General features: G+C 43.3%; 2 protein-coding genes and 1 long non-coding RNA gene across 3 annotated transcripts; 2 read left to right on the plus strand and 1 right to left on the minus strand.

Moving 5' to 3' along the window:
• Positions 1 to 109: 109 nt before the first annotated feature.
• On the plus strand, positions 110 to 3,982 carry LOC139577612 (uncharacterized). The gene is made up of 3 exons (XM_071404749.1): positions 110 to 570; positions 960 to 1,087; positions 1,265 to 3,982. The coding sequence occupies exons 1-3, from the start codon at positions 318 to 320 to the stop codon at positions 2,525 to 2,527; spliced, it is 1,644 nt and encodes a 547-aa protein (XP_071260850.1). The 5' UTR covers positions 110 to 317; the 3' UTR covers positions 2,528 to 3,982.
• Positions 3,983 to 5,021: 1,039 nt separating this feature from the next.
• On the minus strand, positions 5,022 to 14,377 carry LOC139577614 (uncharacterized). Its single transcript, XR_011675346.1, has 3 exons — positions 14,186 to 14,377; positions 6,841 to 6,985; positions 5,022 to 5,256 (listed from the first exon to the last, which is right to left on the minus strand). It is a non-coding gene; the product is annotated as an uncharacterized lncRNA (long non-coding RNA).
• On the plus strand, positions 10,311 to 25,092 carry LOC139577609 (uncharacterized). Its single transcript, XM_071404744.1, has 6 exons — positions 10,311 to 10,811; positions 16,751 to 16,881; positions 17,065 to 17,226; positions 23,013 to 23,171; positions 23,343 to 23,454; positions 23,657 to 25,092. The coding sequence occupies exons 1-6, from the start codon at positions 10,532 to 10,534 to the stop codon at positions 24,709 to 24,711; spliced, it is 1,899 nt and encodes a 632-aa protein (XP_071260845.1). The 5' UTR covers positions 10,311 to 10,531; the 3' UTR covers positions 24,712 to 25,092.
• Positions 25,093 to 26,647: the final 1,555 nt, after the last annotated feature.

A 26,647-nucleotide genomic window follows, 5' to 3' on the forward strand; every position in this document is an offset into this window, starting at 1 on the left:
CAGGGTTAGATGGAGGTGAGATAAACATATTTTTTTTAATCCTTAACACTTTTTCCTGTCAATGTGCAATTCACACTCCAACCTGTGAAAGGCAGCAATACGTAACAAAGCTATTCTGCTGGAAACTCACACGAAGTAAACGGAAGTGAATAAAGAACAATTTCCACGTTAGCGTTTTTATTTAATGTTAAAATATGACTAATTTACCTGCACAGCGTCACATACTTAACCCATATAGTGTTTCATTCACGTTGGAGACGGGACTTGGTTGATAGATGTTATCTATGTATGTAACGCAGACTAGCTAGCTGCTAACAATGGCTAACTGTGTGGTTTTTCACACTCAAATAGCCTCCATTATGGAGGTACTAGCGAATGCAGCCGTGGCAGAGATCTGTAAACTCGTAGACGACGACTATGCAGTGTTTCGTTTGGAAATAACTCAAAGCCAGAAAGAAAACAGGGCATTACGGAGGAAACTACTGGAACTGAAGGTGGCACGGGAGCGCGTCCTCCCCAGTCGTCCCAGTAGTGTCAAGATCCTCGACCGATACAGAGGAATGGCAAGAGGTACATTTTTCAGGAAAAAGGCAGAGGCTGCGTGGCCTGTCGCTCGGTTCAGCCCTGCAAGTGTTAAGATGTGTTACCCATGATTGCGTCTTGGTCAGTGTTTGGATAGAATGCAATGATTCCCCAGATTACTTAGCTACCTTGCCCAAAGACAATAGCATATTGTAACCAGATCCTTGATTTACTGTATTTCTTATTATTTACTCATTGAAAACAATGTGACAAATGGAACATAATCAGCCTACATCAATCAATAAATAGTATATCAAGAAGTTATGAGAAGTGTTACATTACATCCTTGCCAATTCTAGAGCGTCAATAGTGTACCATATATCGTTGAGCATTGACAGTAGCTTACCTCACCATCTCTTTTCCCCCAACACTCTCAGGTGAAGGACATCTCACTGGAGGCCATAGGAGCTTTGTGAAGCCAGTGGAGCACAATACATGGAGAGATGACCAACCAATCACTGTTGAGGGGAGTGGAACCTCAACCCAGCACATTATCATGATAGAGGTTAGTGTAATAGTGTTACATAAAAATGTGTTACTTTGTAAATGAAATTTACAGAAAGGCTCCCCTCAGTTATTCAGCTATTCATTTATCTGCCATATGGGAGCTTGTGAGACTTTCCTATGACATTGTTATCCAACACAACTAATGTACCGGAATAACCTCCTCTCTCCTTGTCAGTCTGCAGAGGCTGCAGGTCCTGGGGTCAAGCAGGAGAGGTCTGAAGGAGAGGAGGACCTACGGCACAGCAGAGACATCCAGACTGGAGGGACTGGAGCGCTCCCTGTAGCCACAGAGGACTCCGCCCCAGCGCAGCCCAGGACCAGACGCAGCGTCACAGAAGTCAGTGGAACGCTGAGCAGCGTCCTCAAGTCAGAGACAGACACAGAGACTTTAACTGTAACACAAAGGCTTTTACACACAGGATCAGACCCAGAGAGACTGGGGCTGGGGCCACTGGGCTGTCCTGCTCTCGGCTCAGAGTATTTACTTTATGGTAACCCAAGCCCGAGGACAATTCAATCCCATCGAGACGCAGGTGACGTGTTAGAGACTGGCAATGATCCATCTTGTTCTTACACTACAGAGATGGACCGTGACAACATGCCCTTGGGTTTAGAGACACAGACTGATCTGTCTAGAGGGGACTGGAACCGGTACAGTAGTAGTGTATACTCTGAAGGGTGCCTAAATAAGAAAGGTGAGGGTTTAGTGTTAGATGAGGTGACTGTGAAAGTGGAGGGCGACATTCCTCCCACATGGAATGCAGATATTCACTTAGGAGACGGACACTCACAGGGCAGAGATTTCTTAGATTACAGGGGAAGCTTAAAGACTAATCCAAATGTTGCGACCCACTCCCCTTTAAACGAGCTCCAGGATCATAACGCAGTGTCCACGTCGATGGGACCTTCAGATTCACATGGCTGCATCCTTTTCGATCAGGTATTGAACTCAAACAACAGGGCTAGAGCCCAGGCTCAGGGAGGAAGAGCTACATCAGGCAATAGTAAAGAGAAACGGTTCCTCTGCATGTTCTGTAAGAAAGGCTTCAGCTGCACCCAGAAGGTGGAGATCCACCAGAGGGTCCACACAGGGGAGAAACCCTTCAGCTGTACCCAGTGTCATATGTGCTTCGCCCAGGCTTGTGACCTGAAGAGGCACCAGAGGGTCCACACAGGGGAGAAACCCTTCGGCTGTACCCAGTGTCACATGCGCTTTGCTGAGGCTGGCAACCTGAAGCGGCACCAGAGGGTCCACACAGGGGTGAAACCCTTCAGCTGTACCGAGTGTCGTATGCGCTTCGCCCAGGCTGGTGACCTGAAGAGGCACCAAAGGGTCCACACGGGAGAGAGGCCATTCGCCTGTAATCACTGCGGGAAGAGGTTCTCTGAGAGGAGATACCTAAGGATACACCAGCAGAAACACCATTCCACTCTATAACATAAAAGTAACCACTCGATGGCTAGCTAAGTAAACAACAGCTGGAACGATCTAGCTAGCTGTAAAGTTTACATGTATCCCCACTAGCTGGCTACTAGACGACCAATATAAAGCTTTTTTTTCTCTTCTTATTTCTCCTTTTTAAAAAGGTATCCAATTGTTAGTAGTTACTGTCTTGTCTCATCGCTACAACTCCCGTACTGGCTCGGGAGAGACGAAGGTCGAGAGCCATGCGTCCTCCGAAACACAACCCAACCAAGCCGCACTGCTTCTTAACACAGCGCGCAGCCAACCCGGAAGCCCGCTGCACCAATGTGTCGGAGGAAACACCGTACACCTAGCGACCTGGTCAGCGTGCACTGTGCCCGGCCCACCACAGGAGTCGCTAGTGCGCGATGAGACAAGGATATCCCTGCCGGCCTATCCCGGACGACGCTAGGCCAATTGTGCGTCGCCCCATGGACCTCCCGGTCGCGGCCGGCTGCGACAGAGCCTGGGCTCGAACCCAGAGTCTCTGGTGGCACAGCTAGCACTGCGATGCAGTGCCTTGGACCACTGCGCCACCCGGGAGGCCCGGGTGACCCGGGAGTCCCGCAAAATGCCTTTTGTAGGGACCCATGGAAAGCAACTCTTGCCTGTATCAGGGATGGACACTAGTTATAATGTAGACCAATACTTTTATAGCTAACTACTAATACAACAGCCTAATTTATTACACATTGTTTTAATAAACTGGTTAGAATATGGTCAAATCATAATCTGTACCAAATGGATTGCCTATCAATTAGGGCTGGGCGATTTATATCGAAATAATTAGATTAATTCAAATTCATCTTTTTGCGCGATATTACAAATGCTTGTATCGCAGAATCGAGTTTTGTATTTTCCGATTTTATGAGCGGTTCTTTAGTATGCTTGTTCGCATGTTGTCTTTTTGGTCTTGTTCGCTCCTTCTGTGCTGTGCACATCACCATTTATACCAATGATCTGTATATAATGACGAGATGCTCATGTCTCCGCCCTAACAATGGGAGTCTTTGTCCCAAAGGGGGGAATGCAGGGGGACAAGCTTAGGTTCCAAATAAGCGCATAGAAACCCATTGGGCTTATTTTGGATAGATTTTGGCGATAGTGAAACCTCTCGCTTTGCCTCTTTCTCCCAAGCCCCTCCCCTACCAAGCACAACAATAAAGATGAGAGGTCACTTCTTCCTCTCTGACGAACGGTTTCAATTTGCTATTTGCATTTGCTCCAACAGAATCGGTCATATGGACATCGCAACATTTGAACCCTGTTTATGTTTCAGCTGCTCACATTTTTAGCAGAGCAAGCACTGCTAAAACGGATGTACCAATGAACATTCATTCTGGAAAATGTATGCTCAGTTTGTCGTGCACATATTACGGTACCAAGTACCGCTAGCAGCATTTTTGTCAAATAAAGATTGTTATACTAGCTGTTTAGTCTGTTTTATACATGAGCAATAAGCATAACACAATTCTATAAGGAATTGGCAACTCGTCATTCTGAGAAATAAGGTAGGCCACTTGACCTCAACATCTGAACAAGGTGGACAGACTAGCATGCCGTTCAAACAGTTGGAGACGGACAGAAGAGTGTGTTCATAACAAATCAACTGTTCTACCTCGTTAGCTGAATTCAGAGCTTGTGAAGTGATACCTAGATCCAAGTTGGCTAAACTTGAAATAGAAATATTAGCTGGCTACTCGCTAGCACGTGGGCTTGTGCTTGAGAGATTGTTTGAGACCTGTGTTCATTTTCTATAATGCCTGCTACATTATTAGTGAATGTGCATTATGCATGGGTCTGGTTAAATTTGTAACAAAATCACATTTTTATAGACAGACCTGAAAGCCAGTGATTACTGCAAAAAAACAGCAGGTTAAACTATTTTGATAAAATAATTTAATTATTAGTGGGTCTTATGGTTGTGGAAGGCTTATATTCAGCCAAGGTATAATTTCACACCTCTGAATTCATTATATTATTGCTGACTGTTTTAAATGTATTTGACCTTTTTTAAATTGTACAACAAAGCTTATTTAGAGAATATTAAAAAATAATTGAGAGATGCGTTTTAGGCCATATCGCCCAGCTCTACTATCAATACACATCTTACAATGTACACATATCATGTACTTCTACTATGTTCCATGTTATTTACTTCATCTATATATTACACTGTTGATGTTTATGGAGTACAACATGACTAGTTAGCTTGTATTCTCCGAACAATAACACCTGTGTTCCTGTACCAGAATGTGTATACTGTATTAAAGGTTGTAGCCAAGAGAGGAGGAAGTGGCGGCTTGTTAGAGCACAGACATGGTTCTAATGTCAGTGGTGCTCATGAGGAACCCTGTAACAATGGAAATGTCAATGTGGCCTCTGTCAAACATTGTAGCATTGGGAACCCTCAGTAGTCAATGTGTGATAGGATGCTGAGTGCAGGAGTAGACTAATGAATGTGGGCTTTCTGTACATTGTAATTTATTTTCCATTACATTATTTGCTCATCTTGCAATTGGTTATATAAACATGATCAGAACAGTCATTGATTGATAAACTGAACAAAACGTGGACCCATTGTGATGTATTTGTTTTTTTACAATTTCATCCGCATCCTCACTTTCTGTCAATATTACAATATTGCTGCTTGCTCAGCCTCTGTCCTTGGTCTGCATCACACAGCCTGGGAGTCCTCAGTCCTGTAAGACCCATGAAACACATAGTTAGGTTGTTTAATGGTCATGTCTGTCATGGATCCGGTCCATACATGACCAGTTTGCTGTTCTCAGTTTAGCCCAGAGAAGTTAGAATCAGGCATCTCTCTCTGTATACAGTCAAGACAGTGCTGTCGCGTTCCTACAAACTGTGTACATCAACACCCGGGTCAAGCCACCGATGATTGCACAGCCTCGTTGTAGTCCTAACACGACTCTACCTATCCTGACTCGACTCTATTTCACCTAGGTGATGGAGGGATTTTAGCAGGGTTAGACAATCATGAACGGTGACCCGATTTGCATTTTGTGTGAGAGAGAATGCACTCTGTTTTCTGGGCGTGTGAGTTCTGATATTTAGAGTGACATAGGCCTACCTTCACAATAAGATACTCAAATTAATGTGTACACAGCATTTTTCTCAGACAAACTTCAGCGAGGCTGAATTGTCGGACTCCTGAAACAGACACAAAGGTGGAGTTAGTGAATAAGTCACATTGTCTGCCTGTCATGGATCAATGTATCGCCTCAATTCTATGAGCTTGACAATGACAAGACACTTAGAATAGTTGAGTCTGTCTGGTCATGGTGTCACTTCTGTAGCCATGCAGAGCAGAGGGGGCTGTGATGGGTAGCCTAACAAAATGGCAGGTAGGCAACTACAATGTTAGTTATCGCATGTGATGCCTGTTGGATACGATAGAATGTTACCATGCCTAACACAGATGTGCGAAATTGAGGGATAAATTAATTTCACTAGCTACATACACCAAATCTCTCAACTTTGAAATCAAGCATTTTAGCTAATTACAACTTTTGTCCTTTACACGTTTTTGAATAATTTGAGTTTAGAAAATTGACGTTAAAGGGTAAAAAATTAGAAGCAAAAAACAAGAAATTATCAAATAAAATTGTTTGACAACCCTGGCTTGTAAGCTTTTAAATGATATCAAACTCAACTGTTTATCTTTTCCAGTGATTAAGACATGGACGTCTCAGGGTATGGTGGGGGAAGCAAACTGGGTCAACTTTGAAAAAAGTCACTTTCTGACCACTTCTACCATGGGCAAGTATGTATGGAAAGTTTAGTTCAAATCAAAAGGGATGTGGTCAAAAAGTAATTGAAATCAAATGGAATAACCCCAAATCAATGAATACATTTGCATATTATCAAATCAACTAACATAAACCTCATGGCAATCCCTCATTGCCCAATCATCCTATCAGATGTCTTGATCCTACATCCTCTCACTCTGTATCTCTGACAGTCAGTAGACATGGAGGATGGGAAGCCTGATCTGCTGCTGGTCAAAGAGGAGACAATAGAAGACGAACCAGAGAGCATTTATCTGCTGAGTGGACTAAAGATGGGGGAGGGAGCAAGGTAAGGGAGAAATACATATAGCCTACATACAGTAATAGATCTTCAATGGGAATAGTGATGCGCCAGGCTGTTTTTCCTGAAACCAGTACAACTTATGTTTGCATAATGTATGAACTTGACCAGGTAATTGACTCAAACTTCATATGTAGTTTTTTCTGCCATGTTTGTAAAGTCTATTTTCTTACCTCTTCCTGCAGGTGGTTGGTTGGAGGAAAACAGAGGAGACTGGGCAGCCATCTTAAGGGCCCGGGGGATGACATCAGTGAGCAGGCCAGGACCAGACACGACATAGTGGAGGTCAGTGGATGGGACAGAGTCCTCAACTCTGGGCTATGGAACAACACTGTTAACCACAACCAGAAACAGACAGTCGCACAGAAAACAACAACCAAATGTAGTCGCCATGACAACAGACTGGCTGAGACCAGGGTGAGGTGTAGATTTGGTCTGCGGGGACGGGTAGGTGTCAGTATGCGGCGGAAGAGAACAGACACAGATTAAGCTAGCGATGCTCCGTCCTGTTCCTATAGTTGTGATTCAGAGAGACTGATGGTGCCTCAGGTTAATTACCCTCATAAACAAGTCATACAATCTGACCCAGTTTGAAGAGATCAGTCAGTCTGGAATAAAAAGTACAGGTGGACTTTTGTTCATGTTTAATATTTCACTGAAGAGAAGCTGCATGTAGGCCTACCAAATGCCAGAAATGATAAGCAGAAATGTATTTAAATTAGGAGTGAAAGTAGCCTTAACCACTCAGCCCAGTGCGGAATATCAACAAAATAAATTATGGTGGATCGAACTGCGCATGTAGCCTACTTTTTCCAAGTCATTTTTCAATCCGTTGAAAACGTCATCACACAACACTCATGATATGCGAAACTGAGCCTAGGCAAACCGTGAAAAATAACAACAAACGGGATCCCCCTAAGATTAGCATAACCCAGGCATTTTATCCGGGTTTCTCATAACCGGGATACAAGATTTTTCGGGTTATTGTAAACGGGATATGATGTTCATGGGTCAACGCAAAAGCAGAATACTTTAATATCAAAAATAAAAACAGGATATTGGTGTGCATGTGAACATGGTCAATGATTAAGAAAAATGGGTTAGATTACTGGCAGAGGCAATGGGGTGGAAGTAAGGTACTATAATATAATGAAATTGGAACAGAAGGGATGAGATTAGGGCATATGGGATTGAATTCTTATTTTGAAATTGATAGGGAAACATGGTACTGGAATTAGGTTTGTAGGGAATTCTTTTATTTTATTTGAAATTCTGGGTTAAGAGAATATAGTAGTATAGACACCCACAATGGAGGTGTCATAACCTAGTGGTCAAACAGGGAAATGGTTCCAAAAGTTTTTCCACCGTATTTTTTCCCCCCATAGGTGTTTTTAGAAACACTTACAATAAAGGCTGTGTTTCGTGTAGGCCTACTCGGCCGTGATGTTTTGATAACCATGTAAATCTCTCTCGAAACAAGGTGACTTGTCAATACATTCGGCTCCATTTACTCTGATTCAAACATGTTAATTAGCATCAAAGTAGATATGCAAAACTATAAATCCCTGCAAGCTCCTGCACATCATCTCTAGCTGACACCTTTGCTAACAGGTAGTGTCAATTTAAAACTTGCTCAAGACAGTTCACAGAATTTTCTATTTAAAGAAATGTTTCCAATATATTCATTACTACATTTAGCTAACATTAGATAGTTAACCCAGAGATTCTTTGCCTCAATTCGGCACTCTCATCCAGATCATCATGGCATTTATAGTTCTTTCTGATAGGCGCATTAGCAGTTAATTAGCATTTCATTTGGGGGGGGGGGGGGGGTAAATACAGGCAGATATTGATATGTCACCTTGTCCTAGAGAGATTTACACAGTTATCAAAATGTCGTGCCAGGGTAAGCCTGCACGAAACACAGACCATATTTTAAGTGTTTCTAAAATCCTCTAAGGGAAAAATGAATGGTGGAAAAACAATTGGAACCATTTCCTTGTTTGACTGCAAGGTTTTATGGGTATGACTCATACTATGGTCCTCTATGGCAGTGGCGTGTTTTAATGGACGCCAAGGGAAGCCAGGCATCCCCAAAAAATGAAATGTATTTTGTCTCTGTGTTTCATAATTTTCCTTCAATTCGCAAGAGGCTGAATATATCTCACAGGAGAAAGCATCCAAGCGAGCGAACAGCACCCCTCTGTCTCTCTATGTGTAGGCCATCTATCTGATGTTGTCTGGTCCAAACGAGTATGACATTGTTGCCGCCCGTAGCATTGAAAGCAAGGGAAGCCAGCGAGCATCTTGCCTCCCTGTGCCAATCAGCGTTGAGCTAAACTGAGTGAGCGCAACTGTGAATGTTCCTGGTGCACCAAAAAAAAAGTGTCAAGGGAAGCCCGGTTGGATTTTGGCATCACTCCTATCAAATTCCATTGAAAACGACAGAAAAACTTGAATTGTTGCATCTCTTTGTGTTGCTGTCCTCCGGTGGCTAGCTAGCCAGATAGCTAAAATTGTCCCTTTCCCTAAATTAGCCAAGGATGGAGATATGGATTTGGACTTGTGGTTTTACTTAGTTCTCCTTACTGGTCATTGATTATAACTGCAATTCTGATCCATTGTTGTTTGCCGCTTGCCCATGAATGGAAGTTCGGCTAGCGAGCAAGCATTTTAGCCAGGTGGTCTAGGGCAACAAAGCATAAATGCGTGTACTGTATGACAGAGTGATAGAGTGTTTCGTCAACATGAAAGAGAGGAGGATGGCATTGGTGTTTCTCTACAAGTAGAGTGAGTCAACATGTTTTTCTACTTGCATGAACGCACACACAGAAGTCAGAAGCATTGACAGCCACATCATATTTAGCTTACGTTGATTGGACTAAATTGTTTTTGTTATCTTTTAGTTGTCACTATATTAGACTAAGCATAGGTGATTTGATGATGTTGAAGTTGAAATGTTGCTGAAATAGTGGAGGCAGCTCCTGTTTTCTTTGCGACTTGTGGTAACTCTGTGGTTCTAAATCAATAGTAGTTTAGTGGTCTGAAAATGTCGTTAACATTAACTGTCTTAACCTTGTAACAAGGTCATGTAACTGGCTGTTACTGTACATGCAATATGCTTTGTGGACTGCACTGGACAGAGGTTGCTATCGGGTTTTGTGATAAAACAAAAGGTATGGTTGAATTTATTCTGCCACTGTGCCTTCTTATTGTCTCTGCCTTTAGGCCTACATATCACGGCTGCAAGGCATATGAACTACCAGGTTACAGAGCAAACACGATTATCACAACAGAGGGGGCGGGGCTAGGCTTGGAGAAGGGGCGGGGCTAGGCTTCCCCAGTGATATTTTGTTTTACATATGCACCACTACTGCTCTATGGCAGGGTTTCCCCAAACTAAATCCTGCCCCTACAAAGCTGATTCAAATAACCAACTCATCATCATGCTTTGACTATTTGAATCAGCTGTGATGTTCTATGGTAAAAAAAAAAAAAAAAACGTGCACCCAGGGGGGACCCCAGGAAGGGGTTTGGGAAAACCTGCTCTTTGTGGAGGCCGTGACCGACCTCACACTCCAGTACAGTAGGTGGCGGTGTATGTACCTTTCAGTTGATGGTGATCTGCCAATATACATTTGAAGAAGTAGTAGTAAACGGAAGTGAACTGCCCAATAATAATTTCCAAGTTAGCGTTTTTATTGTTGTTATTCAGACATTTATTTACGCCATGGAAAAAAAATATGACTCATTTAACTGCACAGCATCACATACTTGTCCTAGGTAGTCTTTAATTCGCGTTGGTGACCGGACTTGGTTGATGTTATCTAGGTAACGCTCACTAGCTACTAACGTTAGCTAACAATGGCTAACTGTATGGTTTTTCACACGCAAATAGCCTCCATCATGGAGGTACTAGCGAATGCAGCAGTGACAGAGGTCTGTAAACTCGTAGACGACGACTATGCAGTGTTTCGTTTGGAAATAACTCAAAGCCAGAAGGAAAACAGGGCATTGCGGAGGAAACTTCAGCTACTGGAACTGAAGGTGGCACGGGGGCGCGCAGGGACAATGCAAGACCGCGTCTTCGCCAGTCGTCCCAGTAGCGTCAAGATCCTCGACCTACACAGAGGAATGCCAAGAGGTACATTTTGCAGGAGGCCTGTTGCCCGGTTCCCCTCTGAGCATGTGACTTTAAATGTATTAACCACTTATGGTTAAAGGGACACTTCACCACCAGACACTATTTGGGGTGTTTAACCACTCAACCTACATAATTCTGAGTGATGAGGTGTTTCAGACATAATTATGCACTATAGCGGTGTTTTTAAATTTTAGTGCCGGACAGTTACACTGATGACGCTATCAGTTGATTGAGCCTGCTGTCTGATCTAAAAATGAACGGAGTCATGTTTTGTAGCAATTATTGTGGCACAATTGTGTTTAGCGAATTGCACGATCAGGAGTAGATAGGATTGTCCTTGTTCAAGAGCCATTGCAGGGCTTGACATTCAGGTAAATGTGCCAGTACCATGTGAAACCTACTGGCCCAAATGAGAAAATCACTGTTCCTAGCCAATATTACAGGAAAGCAAGTTGTACACGCAGAATTTCAATCATGGCTGATTTCATGTTTCATTTGCAGTCTTCGCAAGTACCTTTTTATAGCCTATTACAGCCAACCATACAATCTGATATTTACACTGATTGTTTGGAAAAGGCTTCCCGTGGTTACTTTATATATTGTCATGTCAGACACTCGGTGTAAAACTGAAAACCAGAAATAATTCAAGCAGCACTGGAAAGCTGGGATCCCGCTCTTCTCAATAATTGTCTTTGCCTGAGATTACATTTAGGAGTGTTGCGCAGTGACTGGGTTTACTGGCACACATTTCTTTCCATGCAGCAATCAGCTGTATGAGGAGTTGTGCCCTCTTGCCACCCAACAGTTGATATTCCGCTGATAAATAAATGACAGCTCATTAACAGCTTTGGGAATTAAGCTGTTTTTTAAACAATTATATAGACTACAGAATAGCATTATTACAATATTCAGTTTTATTTTGTTCATATTTTTTAACCAACAAGTGATGTGTAAATAACTGGTCTTAACAAGCAAGCAGCTACATAGTGAATGCCTTGGCCTACGTTAACCTTCCTTTGCTAATAATGGCATCCCTGTGTAGGATGTCTGATGGAGGACTTTTATTCTGTGATTGTGACATTCTTGCCTCAGCTTGGAAACCGAATGCTGGTTGATACCTGTGAAGCGTCAGACGTCGGGAAGATTGTAAAGGATTAAATATAAATTACTTTGTTTTCGAATTTGAAAATGTACTGGCCCGAGCAGGCCATATGAGAAAGCATGATTAACTGGCCTGGTGAGCTCAGCAGATGTTGTCGGGCCAACGGGCAGCCCTGAATGTCGAGCCCTGCATTGGACTTGTCTCAACGGTGTTCCTATCTGCCAGGACAGCTAGGTTTACTCAATTTCCCTGGCCTTGTAAAGAATACAGCGTGATAGGAGCCCTACTTCCTTGTCCAATTGTGTTCCCACTCACGAAGGCAGGCTCTTCAGAACCTCCTAGATCGGGCATGGGCAACTCGAGTCCTCAGAGCTGGAGTCACACCCCCCCAGACCAGTCCCGTACCCCTTAACATTCAACTTCCAGCTACGTACCCCCTCTAACACCAGGGTCAGTGCACTCAAATGGTTTTTGCCATCATTGTAAGCCTGCCACACACAATGATACATTTATTAAACATAAGAATGAGTTTGTCACTTCCCACGAGCTAGGTTGTGACAAAGAGCTCTTATAGGACCAGGGCACAAATAATCAATTTCTCTTTATTTAACCATCTTACATATAAAACCTTATTTGTTCATCAAAAATTGTGAATAACTCAAACCATGTTCATCTGTAAACAAAAAGGGTACAGTACACTGGTCTGTGTTGTTACACTCAGTCAATGACTTGTAGACAGTCTAGTGTCCTCAAACTTAACTATGGACCTCTAAGCCAGTTCCACTGTGTTTTCATTGTTCCCCTCTACTCAGGGACTGATTTAGACCTGGAACACCAGGGCTGGGTTTCACACAAGTATTGTAGCACTAAGAATCTTATCTCCATTTAGTTAATGGAATTAAGATGACCTCAGTGCTATGATGGTTTTGGGAAACCCAGCCCAGGTGGGTGCAATTAATGATCAGGTAGAACATTTAAACTAGTAGGCCCCAGACCTCGTAGGGTAAGAGTTGAATACCCCTGGGCTCGGTTTCCCAAAAGGTAAAGTTAATAGTTTGAACCTTTGTAGGAGCATCATACCTCAGAGCTGTATCCCAAAACCATTGTTAGTCAAGTTGAACTTAAACGCTTGTTATTTACCGACTGCCTCAGACCATTCGTAGAACAGCTAAGTGCATCATTGTTTTTTTTTCTCCCTTACGTGAGACCGGCAGTCTTATGCATGATAATAACAGCTGAGAAAATGTCATTACTGCCACAGCCCTGTGTGTAACCATAAGAAAATATGCTTTGTTTACAGATGGGGGGGGGGGGGATACAGTACACTGTTTTGTTACTGAGTCACTTTATACACATTACACCTCTAAACATAGAATCAAGCTGTTTACAAATCACATTGCCAGCTGGCTAATTACATTGATTTGCTTTGGAATGTCTAGCTAGATTTTGGTTTACATAAACACATGTAGTTCGCTCGCTAGTGACCTAAATCAAATATTTTATTTGTCACACACGAACAGGTGTAGACTTCTCCGTGAAAGAGTTAAAATCAAATGATTTAATGGTCATCTACACGTATTTAGCAGATGTTATTGCGGTTGTAGTGAAAAGCTTGTGTTACTACTGCACTGTCGGAGCTAGGATCTAACAATACACACATCTAAAAGAATGGAACTAAGAAATATTAGGACGAGCAATGTCGGAGTGGCATTGACTAAAATACAGTAGAATAGAATACAGTATATACATATGAAAGCAGTATGTAAACATTAAATTGAGGTGATATGTACATGAAGGTAGGGTTAACTTAGCTATCTCAGCTCGACCTCTTTTCTGCTGCACTGATCAGATGCCTTCCTCTGAAGTGAGAACGAGATGGAATTGTGTCACTTTTCAACGTTCGATGACCCGTTCTAACAAATGAGCTTGGAGTCAGGAAGCAGAAGGTGAGTTTAATAAACATGAACAAAACAGGAGAAGCGTACTGAACGTGAGCAAAACCACTACATAACCCAAACCGGCTGCGCGCGTGCACTATCGTGCATACATTTATTTTGTCCCCCCAAACCAAGCGCGATCACGACACGCAGGTTAAAATATCAAAACAAACAATGAACCAATGATATTAATTTGGGGACAGGTCGAAAAGCATTAAACATGTATGGCAATTTAGCTAGTTAGCTTGCACTTGCTAGCTAATTTGTCCTATTTAGCTAGCTTGCTGTTGCTAGCTAATTTGTCCTGGGATATAAACATTGAGTTGTTATTTTACCTGAACTGCACAAGGTCCTCTACTCCGACAAATTAATCCACACATAAAACGGTCAACCGAATCGTTTCTAGTCATATCTCCTCATTCCAGGCTTTTTCATCGTTTAATTTATATGGTGATCGCATCTAAACTTTCATAGTATTACCACGACTACCGGCAAAACAGTGGGTATAACCAATGAGGAGATGGCACGTGGGTACCTGCTTCTATAAACCAATGAGGAGATGGGAGAGGCAGGACTTGCAGCACAATCTGCGTCAGAGATAGGAATGACTTCTATTTTAGCCCGTGGTAACGCAGACGCAGTAATTGAATAACATGGATTTCTACATTTATTTTGCGACGCACGCAACGTGTCCGGTCTGGTCAGCATGTTGGCTACAGAGGGCTAAATAAATGGAGAGTAATCATGGTGATGAAGTCCAGGTGTGCGTAATGATGGTGCTTGGATTGGTGAGGGGGAGCGGGGTAGGCGTGACACCTGGCAACCCCATCAGTTGAGACTTCAGGTCTGTTTCGAAATCCTCGGGCTGAAAGTGCTGGCTACAAACACTGACTTTTAGATATTTCTCAAGGAGAGTATCCACCTCTACTACGTCTTGAAATCGCTATGAATTCTGGATATTGTGGTTCGCTTACAACCAAGAAATGTCGATGGCCCGTTTTAACCGGTGAAATGCAGAAACTCTCGATTTTTATGACATGCTATGTAAATAACATATTAATGAACATATAGAGCAGCAGTGAAATTGCCCTTTAGCCAGAAATGGATCTTGGTCAGTTTTTGGATAGTATGCAATAATTCCCCTGATTACTTATCTATCTTGAACAAAGATACAATATCATATTCTAACCAGATTCATGACTTACTGCATTTCTTATTATTTATTCAATTAAAACAATGTGATGCATGGAACATATCGATCTAAACTCAGCAAAAAAAGAAACGTCCTCTCACTGTCAACTGCGTTTATTTTCAGCAAACTTAACATGTGTAAATATTTGTATGAACATAACAAGATTCAACAACTGAGACATAAACTGAACAAGTTCCACAGACATGTGGCTAACAGAAATGGAATAATGTGTCCCTGAACAAGGGGGGGGTCAAAATCAAAAGTAACAGTCAGTATCTGGTGTGGCCACCAGCTGCATTAAGTACTGCAATGCATCTCCTCCTCATGGACTGCACCAGATTTGCCAGTTCTTGTTGTGAGATGTTACCAAACTCTTCCACCAAGGCACCTGCAAGTTCCCAGACACTTCTGGGGGGGACTGGCCATAGCCCTCACCCTCCGATCCAACAGGTCCCAGACGTGCTCAATGGGATTGAGATCCGGGCTCTTCGCTGGCCATGGCAGAACACTGACATTCCTGTCTTGCAGGAAATCACGCACAGAACGAGCAGTATGGCTAGTGGCATTGTCATACTGGAGGGTCATGTCAAGATGAGCCTGCAGGAAGGGTACCACATGAGGGAGGAGGATGTCTTCCCTGTAACGCACAGCGTTGAGTTTGCCTGCAATGACAACAAGCTCAGTCCGATGATGCTGTGACACACCGCCCCAGACCATGACGGACCCTCCACCTCCAAATCGATCCCGCTCCAGAGTACAGGCCTCGGTGTAACTCTCATTCCTTCGACGATAAACGCAAATCCGACCATTACCCCTGGTGAGACAAAACCGCGACTCGTCAGTGAAGAGCACTTTTTGACAGTCCTGTCTGGTCCAGCGCCAGTGGGTTTGTGCCCATAGGCGACGTTGTTGCCGGTGATGTCTGGTGAGGTCCTGCCTTACAACAGGCCTACAAGCCCTCAGTCCAGCCTCTCTCAGCCTATTGCGGACAGTCTGAGCACTGATGGAGGGATTGTGCGTTCTTGGTGTAACTCGGGCAGTTGTTGTTGCCATCCTGTACCTGTCCCGCAGGTGTGATGTTCGGATGTACCGATCCTGTGCAGGTGTTGTTATGCGTGGTCTGCCACTGCGAGGACGATCAGCTGTCCGTCCTGTCTCCCTGTAGCGCTGTCTTAGGCATCTCACAGTACGGACATTGCAATTTATTTCCCTGGCCACATCTGCAGTCCTCATGCCTCCTTGCAGTATGCCTAAGGCACGTTCACGCAGATGAGCATGGACCCTGGGCATCTTTCTTTTGGTGTTTTTCAGAGTCAGTAGAAAGGCATCTTTAGTGTCCTAAGTTTTCATAACTGTGACCTTAATTGCCTACCTAAGCTGTTAGTGTCTTAACGACTGTTCCACAGGTGCATGTTCATTAATTGTTTATGGTTCATTGAACAAGCATGGGAAACCGTGTTTAAACCCTTTACAATGAAGATCTGTGAAGTTATTTGGATTTTTACGAATTATCTTTGAAAGACAGGGTCCTGAAAAAGGGACGTTTTCTTTTTTTGCTGAGTTTATAAATAGTACTGTATATCAAGAAGTAATCTGAAGTATTACCTTACATCATTGCCAATTATACAGCGTCAATAGGGTACAATATACCGTTCAGCACTGACAGTAGCTAACCTAACCACCTCTTTTCCCCCAATCACACTCTCAGGTGAAGGACATCTCATTGGAGGCCACAGGAGCTTTGTGAAGCCAGCGGGACACAATACATGGAGAGAAGACCAACCAATCACTGTTGATGAGGGGAGTGGAACCTCAACCCAGCACGTTATCGTGATAGAGGTTAGTGTAATAGTATTACATCAAAATTACAGTACATCAAATGTGGCCAGTTTATTTCAGAAAGGCTCCCCGCAGCTATTCACTTGCTTACATATATATCCTCATTTATCTGCCATAGGGGAGCTTGTGAGACATTATCTAATTCAACTTATATGCACCCGTAATAACCTCTTCTTGTGTCAGTCGGCAGATGCTGCAGGTCCTGGGGTTAAGCAGGAGAGGTCTGATGGAGAGGAGGACCCATGGCACAGCAGAGACATCCTGACTGGAACGGCTGGAGTGCCCCCTGTAGCCAGGGAGGACCACGCCACAGTGCAGCCCAGGACCCAACGCAGCATCACGGAGGTCAGAGACAGACACAAGTCAGAGACAGACACAGAGACTTTAACTGTAACGCAAAGGCTTTTACCCACAGGCTCTGACCACAGATCAGACCCAGAGAGACTGGGCTGTCTTCCTGCTCCCCGCTCAGAGTATTTACTTTACAGTAACCCGAGCCCGAGGACGGTTCCTTCCCATCAGGATGCATTAGAGACTGGTAATGATTTGTCTTGTTCTTCTACTACAGAGATGGACCCTGGCAACATATCCTTGGGTTTAGAGACACAGACCGATCTGTCTAGAGGGGACTGGAACCGGTACAGTAGTAGTGTATACTCTGAAGGGTGCCTAGATAAGAAAGGTGAGGGTCTCGTCGTAGATGAAGTGACTGTGAAAGTGGAGAGTGACGCTCCTCCCACATGGAATGCAGATAGTCACCTAGGACACGGACTCTCACAGGGCAGTGATTTCTTAGATTACAGGGAAAGCTTAGAGACTAATCCAAATGTCACAAACCACTCTCCTTTACACACACTCGGAGATTACAAGCCAGTGTCCACTTCGATGGGGCCTTCCAATTCACATGGACGCTGCCTTTTCGATCAGGTATTGAACTCAAATGACAGGGTTAGAACCCAGGCTCCGGGAGAGCGATCCACATCAGGCAATAGTAAAGAGAAACGGTTCCTCTGTATGTTCTGTAACAAAGGCTTCAGCTGCCCCCAGAAAGTGGAGATCCACCAGAGGGTCCACACAGGGGAAAAACCCTTCAGTTGCACCCAGTGTCACATGTGCTTCGCCCAGGGTGGTGACCTGAAGAGGCACCATAGAGTCCACACAGGGGAGAAACCCTTCAGCTGCCCCCAGTGTGAGAAGAGGTTCTCCCGCCAGCACCATCTGAAGATGCACCTGAAGGTCCACACGGGAGAGAGGCCGTTCGCCTGTGCACACTGCGAGAAGAGGTACTCGGAGAAGAGCTACCTCAGGATACACCAGCAGAAAAACCATTCCACTCTATAACATAGACCGTAACCATTCCACTTGATAGCGTCTGATGTTTAGATAAAACCCTACTTTAACCCCTTACACTTGTGACAATTGGCCAATATGGATAGGGCTAAATTGAAATGTTTCTTACAGAAGAACTAGGGATTGCATAACCATGGTAGCAATCAAAAGGGAACAGTTTGGAGATTATGGGAAAATTATTAGACTATGGGTGGGGACACAACAGTTCTCCTGATACAACACTGCATCCAAACATTACACTGTTGATTTTATGCACATTTTACATTTACTGTACTTTGCCGCATTTGTTCAAAACAAAATCAGAACATACTCTGGATACTTTCAGTAACAAAATAAGAATATTCCTGGAAAATGTGGGGTTGGTGCAACATAAGACAAAAAAATGACCAGGGTTTGAGTGAGAGGACTAACTGGTGTTTCCAAGTGGCAACACACCTCTCCAAAGTGTACACAGTTATTAAGTAATTTCAATGCACTTTTATGACTTAAGGAAGTGTCTTCAACTTTAAGGTGATATTTATTTATTTATTTTAGCTCTCCTAGCTGTGCCGTTGAGGAACTAGAGCAATCACACTTGTTTATTATTTATTTATTTATTTATCCGTTATTTTACCAGGTAAGTTGACTGAGAACACGTTCTCATTTACAGCAACGACCTGGGGAATGGTTACAGGGGAGAATGAGCCAATCGTAAACTGGGGATTATTAGGTGACCGTGATGGTTTGCGGGCCAGATTGGGAATTTAGCCAGGACACCGGGGTTAACACCCCCTACTCTTACGATAAGTGCCATGTGATCTTGAATGACCTCGGAGTCAGGACACCCGTTTAACGTCCCATCCGAAAGACAGCACCCTACACGGCAGTGTTCCCAATCACTGCCCTGGGGCATTGGGATATTTTTTAGACCAGAGGAAAGAGTGCATCCTACTGGCCCTCCAACACTACTTCCAGCAGCATCTGGTCTCCCATCCAGGGACTGACCAGGACCTGTAGTGGTTTTGTTTGGAACACAGCCTGGCATCCCCGCCTTTACACAATTACTGTTTAAGAAATCCAAAAAGGTCCATTATAACTCACAATCTGGGCCAGGTGTTCATAATTTGAAACCTTGCTCTATTGCCAACATCAATTATAAAAGCTAAATTATAAAATACGATCTTACAGAGTGTTAGGTTTCACAAGGCAATTCACAGAAGCAGATCATACTTTTGGTACGCATAGAATGGAGTCATAAGTAAATTCAAATGCGTGGTCCGCGGCCAAAAAAATCACAATACAACAAACGGGCTCATTCTGTTCATAACAACTCAGGGTATAACCCCATGCCATCTTGTATCTAGGGCTGTTGCAGTGACTATATTACCGCCACACCAGCAGTCATGAGTCATGACCGCAGTAAAATGCCACTTGTCATGGTAATCTCCTTTTATGCACTCTGGACATGCTTTGGTAGTACCCAATTTGCTAATGACCATCAGGTCCTAATGACCTGGTACTCGGGGCTCTATTGTCCCTCACCCACTCTGACAGCAATGCAAATGCAACGGAAAATCACGTCAAACACTGATCATCAAAACAGAACGTCTATAGTACGTTTAAAACTCACCTGACTGATAATCAAAATTGAAGAAAGAAGTTCAACAGCAGGTTGAAGCAGTGTGAAACATGGTTGTTGTGGATGTTGTTTTAAATCCTAACACAACGACATGGACAGCACTTCCTACGGTGATGATTAAATCAAAACACCATAGAGTTTATGCGCCTAAACCCCCCCCCCCCCCCTCCCACACACACAAAAAAAAAAATACAACTGTATTAAAATTATGATTGTGCCTTTATCCTACTGCATATTACGCATGGCAGAAAAACATCAAACAAAACTGATTTAAGATGTCGTTGGTACATAATTGGTCTAGTTAGCCTATACTCCAAAATTAAACAAATTCGAGTAATCGCCTCGGAGTGTGGACTGTATTATAGATGGACTGGTGACCTTATGCTACGCTCCTATTTGTATATCCATGAGTCGAGGAGAGAATGTTTTAGTCCTAGGCGACGCTGTTGGTTCATTGTGCAGTGAGGCTTACAAGTTAGCTTACATTTATAGTGTATTTGATTTTGCATAGCCTAGTAATAGGGACATTTTTTATTTATTTTTTATAAATAATTGCGTCACACATGATCTTTTAGCTATACAGAATATCTCGCCGCCACGCGTTTCCATCTCGTCCTCGCTCTCCTTTATTCATTTTTTCGAGCGCGCAGACGGGCTGTCAACAGTTTAGTGAAATATGTTGCATTGCGAAAACATGTTACTATCGCTGATCCCGAACGGATTTCAGTTGGTTTACCAAATTAAGCGCTGGTTAGCTGCAGGAACACGGTTGGAGCGGACCCGAAGTAGCCTACAAAACGGACCCGTGGGAAAGCGCGCGGCCTCCATTTGCTATTCGAGTGCCTAAAGATGAATTATTTTTTTCTCTGCCGCTGTTCCTGCCCATTTGATAATGGGCCATTCTAAATCGACATTCTACATATTAGTAAAGATTAGATTAATTTCAGAATAGTCTAATGAGTGAAAATATGATCACTTGATGAGATAACAGCTGTGCAGCCTGAGGCAACAGGAGCACAATCTTTTTTTGTTGTTGCTACTTTCTCAAATCATCTATCCTATAGTCCCACCATGCAGCCCATATATATGTTTTGCTTTATAAGGTATTTGTTGCCAAGTAACTCAAACTAGCATATAGGACCTGTTTCAAATGCTAACTTTTACGCTCAACATAGCCACTTCATCTGCGCGGGAAAAATATCCTTTCTATTTTATTCAGCTGAGTTCAATTATATTATTCTTACTATGAAATAAAATGTCACGGGACATATACTGTCAGCCAAATGAACAAGAATACAGCCAATGTCATGGAGCATAGCCAGATAGCGTAGGCCTGAAATAAATGTTATTCATATCATGTTTATTTAGACCTGGTTAATATAAATAGATTTATTGTGAAGTTGTATATTCAATTGATTTATTATACTTTTTATTTTTTATTATGTAGATGTTCCAAAGTCCCGCATCAGCAGCTTGTATGGGCGGAGGCCTGGACATGCTAAACGTGTTTATGTTCATTAACGGTCAGTTACGGTGAGACCTAAAGTCTTTTGCATGACAATAACCGGCTGCCAACATTTCATGACCACAGCCCTCTTAGTTTTCAGCATTTCCCTCAATTTACATTCCCCTCACTCAGACAATAAAAACATTAGCAAAAGTTGCCCAATTAGCAGGAGGGACAGAGGCATCTTCTTGTCATGTGATGCTCAAGTTCAGAACGTCTGTCAGTCAAAACCCATCCAGCGCTGAGACCCTGAGCTCTGACGTCATGTATAGCATGTTACTGTACAGCCACTTTGTTCCAATTTAAGTGCTTATCAGTGTCAAAATCTGCCATTTTCAACCCGGGTAGGAGTGTAAAGGGTTAAAGAAAAACAATGAACAGAAACAAAAAAACATTGTCAACAGAAAAGATCCACGGATGCATTTGGAATAACGAGAGTAATATATTTCATTGTTGAATATTCCTGAGTAGAATATTGCCTCCAGACATTGTGATATACACTGAGTATACCAAACAGTACGAACACCTTCCCACAGTTGTGTCAAGTTGCCTGGTGTACCTTTGAGTGGTGGACCATTCCTGATGTACACAGGAAACTGTTGAGCATGAAAAACCCAGCAGCGGTGCACCTGGCACCTACGACCCAGTTCAAAGGCACTTAAATCTTTTGTCTTGCCCATTCACCCTCTGAATGGCACACATACACAATCCATGTCTCAGTTGTCTCAAGACTTCTTTAACCTGCCTCCTCTCCTTCATCTACACTGGATAATGTGGATTTATCAAGTGACAAAAATAAAGGATCATAGCTTTCACCTGGGTTCATTTCGTCAGTCTATGTCATTGAAAAAGTTCTGAATGTTTTGTACACTCAGTGTATGAGGCATATATAAGCCTAAAAAGTCTGTTCCATATTGTGGTTGTACTGTGTAGGATATATGATATTCACTACTTCCATTCATTACTTCCATTGACCTACTTCATTTTTTCCCAAGACACTTTTAATGAGATTTAATGTAGTTTATCAAGTTAATGCAGATTTCTTTGTTGTGTATGTGTGGTTTTCATATGGTGTATTTAAAACTTGTTTATGTTTAATAAACACAAAATGGGACTTTTCATTCTAAGACTTTCATTGAGACTCTTTTAGTATACATCACATCTGATCTCACCCTATTCTGCATACTCCTGACAGCACGTTATAACCAATATACACTTACTAAATATACCTACACACACCTACTGTACACATCATAGTTTAGTCAGGTTTGTCTAATGATGACTTATCATAGCCAACTTATTTTTTTACCAACAACATATTTATGTCTACCGTGATAATAATGCAATTTAAAATCACAGGACCAGACGAAACAGGATGGATAAAAAGAGGAGTATGGGGTAGAGGGTATGGTTTAGGGTATGGGTTTAGGTTGGGCGGACACAGGGGAACTAGGAAGGCACAAAAGGGGAGGGGGATGACAGAGTCAATCAGGGACGCTAGGCTTAACAACAATGAAGTCATTCTGTAACTACAGTATAGGACTCCAATGTAGTGGGGATGGGTAAACACTCCATGTTGAAAGTGTGTTTATTATCTGTGTGTACGTACCTGAGGGAGTGTATGTCTGTGTAATCTGTATCACCTGTCTCTTCTAGGAGGAGGGTCCAGAGGTGCTGTTGGTGAAGGAGGAGGGGTGTGAGGAGGGTCTGGGGAACCCTGAGGGGACCATGGTCATAGAGGACAACCAGACTACACCTCCTGAACCCACAGAGGAACCAGCTGAGCAGCACAGGACCACACACAGTCTCACTGAGGTGAGCCTTTGAATTATCAAACCATTAAAGAGTGTCAAGTAATCAAATCAACAAACATGTTTGCATAGTACTCATAGCAATCCCTCATTGTCCAATCAGAAGATGCTCCATAGCAGGGTGCTCATATCAGATTTCTTGATCCAACATCCTCTCACTCTGTATCTCTTACAGTCAGTAGACATGGAGGATGGGAAGCCTGATCTGCTGCTGGTCAAAGAGGAGACCATAGAAGATGGATCAGAGAACATTGATCTGCTGAGTGGACTAAAGATGGGGGAGCAAGGTAAGGGAGAAATACATATAGCCTTCATACAGTAATAGATCTTCAATGTGAATAGTGTTGCACCTGGCTTTTATTTCCTTTAAATGCAAAAAAACGAATTATAATATATTTACTTCACCAGGTAATTAAACTCAAGCAAAAATGTAATGTGTAGAGGTTTCTGACATGTTTGTGAAGTCTATTTTGTAACCTCTTCCTGCAGGTGGTTGGCTGGAGGCTAACAGAGGAGACTGGGTGACCATCTTGGATACCCAGACAGGTGCAACCAAGGGCTCAGGTGACAACATCACTGAGCAGACCAGGACCAGAGGCGACATAGTGGAGGTCAGTGGATGGGACAGCGTCCTCACCTCTGGGCTGGGGAACAACACTGTTAACCACAACCAGAAACAAACAGTCGAACACAAAACAACATCTGAACTTAGTCTCCATGACAACAGACTGGCTGAAACCAGGCGTAGATTTGGTCTGCGGGGAGGGGGAGGTGTCAGTATGCAGCAGGAGAGAACAGACACAGACTCTACTAGCGATGCGCCGTCCTGTTCCTATAGTTGTGATTCAGAGAGACTGATGGTGTCTCAGGTTAACCCTCTAACAGGTGTTGCCTTCAGCCTGCCTTCAAAAGGATCTATCAACTGGAAGATGGACCCTGCGACAACACAGACACTCCCTGGCCTTCGTCCTCCTCACACTCTCCTAATGTTAAACCAGACCTCAGACAATGTCAGTGCCTCAACACTAAATGGCTACACAAGCCCACTGACAAATTACAGTAGTAGAGACGCTATCAGTAAAGGTGGCAGCGCCATAGAGAAGCGATTCCCGTGTTCGTTCTGTGGGAAAGCCTTCAGTTTCCCCAAACAGGTGGAGATTCACCAGAGGATTCACACAGGGGAGAAACCATTCAGCTGCCACCTATGCCAGGTCAGTTTCTCCCACTCGTCCAGTCTGAAGAGGCACCAGAGGGTCCACACAGGGGTGAAACCCTTCAGCTGTACCCAGTGTCACGTGCGCTTCGCCCAGGCTGGTGACCTGAAAAGGCACCAGAGGGTCCACACAGGGGAGAAACCATACAGCTGTACCCAGTGTGAGAAGAGGTTCTCCCACCAGCACAAGCTGAAGATGCACCTGAAGGTCCACACGGTAGAAATGCTGTTTGCCTGTACGCACTGCGGGAAGAGGTTTTCAGAGAAGAGCTACCTCAGGATACACCAGCAGAAACACCATAACATAGAATTTATCCTTTCCACTCGTTAGACCTTTAGATCGAATCCTGCATTAAAGACAAAGATACATTTTCATTGTCAGCAGAAAATAGCCACAGATGCATTTGGAATCACAAGAGTAACAGATTTCAGTGTTAAATATTCCTGGGTAGAATATTGCATCCAGACATTGTGTGATATATAAGGCATATATAAGCCTAACGAGTCTGTTTCAGATTGTGTTTGTACTGTGTAGGCTATATGATGTTCACAAATGCCTATTTCATTACTTCCATTCAACTATTAAATGTTTTTCCCAAGACACTTTTTAATGAGAAAATTAATCAAGTTCATGAAGTTTATGCAGATTTAGTTGAGACGTGTGGTTTTCATATGGTGTATTTAACATAAATAAACAAACTGGGACTTTTCATTCTAAGACTTTCATTGAGACTCTTTAGTATACATCACATCTGATCTCACCCTATTCTGCATACACTGATAGCGCTTCATTACCATTATACACTTACTATACTAAATATACCCACACACTAACTAACACCAACTGTACACATCAAAATAGTTTAGTCAGGTTTGTCTGATGATGACTTTTGACTTATCATAGCTGACTTGTTTTTACCCACAACTGACTTGTTTTTACCCACCATGATGGGTTTAACAACAATGAAGTCATTCTGTAACTACAGTATAGGACTCAAACATAGTGGGGATGGGTAAACACTCCATGTTGAACGTGTATTTATCTGTGTGTACGTACCCAAAGGAGTGTACAAATACATTTTTTATTTGTCACATGCGCCGAATACAACAGGTGTAGTAGACCTTACAGTGAAATGCTTACTTACAAGCCCTTAACCAACAATGCAGTTAAGAAAAACAAGTGTTTTGTAAAAAATTGATAAATACGAAATAAAAGTAGAAAATAATTAAAGAGCAGCAGTAAATAACAATAGCGAGGCTATATACAGGGGGTACCGGTACAGAGGCAGTGTGTGTGGGCACCGGTTAGTCAAGGTAATATGTACATGTAGGTAGAGTTAAAGGGATTATGCATAGATAATATACAGAGTATCAGCAGCGTAGAAAAGTCTATGACTAGGGTGGCTGGAGAGAGACAATTTTTAGGGCCTTCCTCTGACACTGCCTGGTATAGAGGTCCTGGATGGCAGGTAGATTGGCCCCGGTGATGTACTGGGCTGTACGCACTAGTGCCTTGCGGTCGGAGGCTGAGCAGTTGCCATACCAGGCAGTGATGCAACCAGTCAGAATGCTCTCGATGGTGTAGCTGTAGAACTTTTTGAGGATCTCGGGACCCATGCCAAATCTTTTCAGTGTCCTGAGGGGGAATAGGACTTGTCGTGCCCTCTTCACGACTGTCTTGGTATGTTTGGACCATGATAGTTTGTTGGTGATATGGACACCAAGGAACTTGAAGCTCTCAACCTGCTCCACTACAGCCACGTCGATGAGAATTAGGGCCTGCTCGGTCCTCCTTTTCCTGTAGTCCACAATCATCTCCTTTGTCTTGATCACGTTGAGGGAGAGGTTGTTGTCCTGGCACCACACGACCAGGTCTCTGACCTCCTCCCTATAGGCTGTCTCACTGTTGTGTCATCAGCAAACGTACTATGATTGTGTTGGAGTCGTGCCTGGCCGTGCAGTCATGAGTGAACAGGGAGTACAGGAGGGGACTGAGCACGCACCCCTGAGTGGCCCCCGTGTTGAGGATCAGTGTGGCGGATGTGTTGTTACCTACCCTTACCACCTGGGGCCTGGGGGCGGCCCGTCAGGAAGTCCAGGATCCAGTTACAGAAGGAGGTGTTTAGTCCCAGGGTCCTTAGCTTAGTGATGAGCTTTGAGGGTACTATGGTGTTGAACGCTGAGCTGTAGTCAATGAATAGCATTCTCACATAGATGTTCCTTTTGTTCAGGTGGGAAAGGGCAGTGTGGAGTGCAATAGAGATTGA

This window comes from Salvelinus alpinus, chromosome 6 (assembly GCF_045679555.1).
Source record: "Salvelinus alpinus chromosome 6, SLU_Salpinus.1, whole genome shotgun sequence".
Taxonomy (NCBI): domain Eukaryota; kingdom Metazoa; phylum Chordata; class Actinopteri; order Salmoniformes; family Salmonidae; genus Salvelinus; species Salvelinus alpinus.

Excerpts from the sequence above, each read along its gene's own strand:
- LOC139577609 (XM_071404744.1), top strand. The coding sequence starts at position 10,532 with ATGGCTAACTGTATGGTTTTTCACACGCAAATAGCCTCCATCATGGAG. Across the intron at positions 23,172-23,342 it reads CCACACACAGTCTCACTGAG|TCAGTAGACATGGAGGATGG; the intron begins GTGAGCCTTTGA and ends TATCTCTTACAG. Across the intron at positions 23,455-23,656 it reads ACTAAAGATGGGGGAGCAAG|GTGGTTGGCTGGAGGCTAAC; the intron begins GTAAGGGAGAAA and ends CTCTTCCTGCAG.
- LOC139577612 (XM_071404749.1), top strand. The coding sequence starts at position 318 with ATGGCTAACTGTGTGGTTTTTCACACTCAAATAGCCTCCATTATGGAG. Across the intron at positions 571-959 it reads ATACAGAGGAATGGCAAGAG|GTGAAGGACATCTCACTGGA; the intron begins GTACATTTTTCA and ends CAACACTCTCAG. Across the intron at positions 1,088-1,264 it reads AGCACATTATCATGATAGAG|TCTGCAGAGGCTGCAGGTCC; the intron begins GTTAGTGTAATA and ends TCTCCTTGTCAG.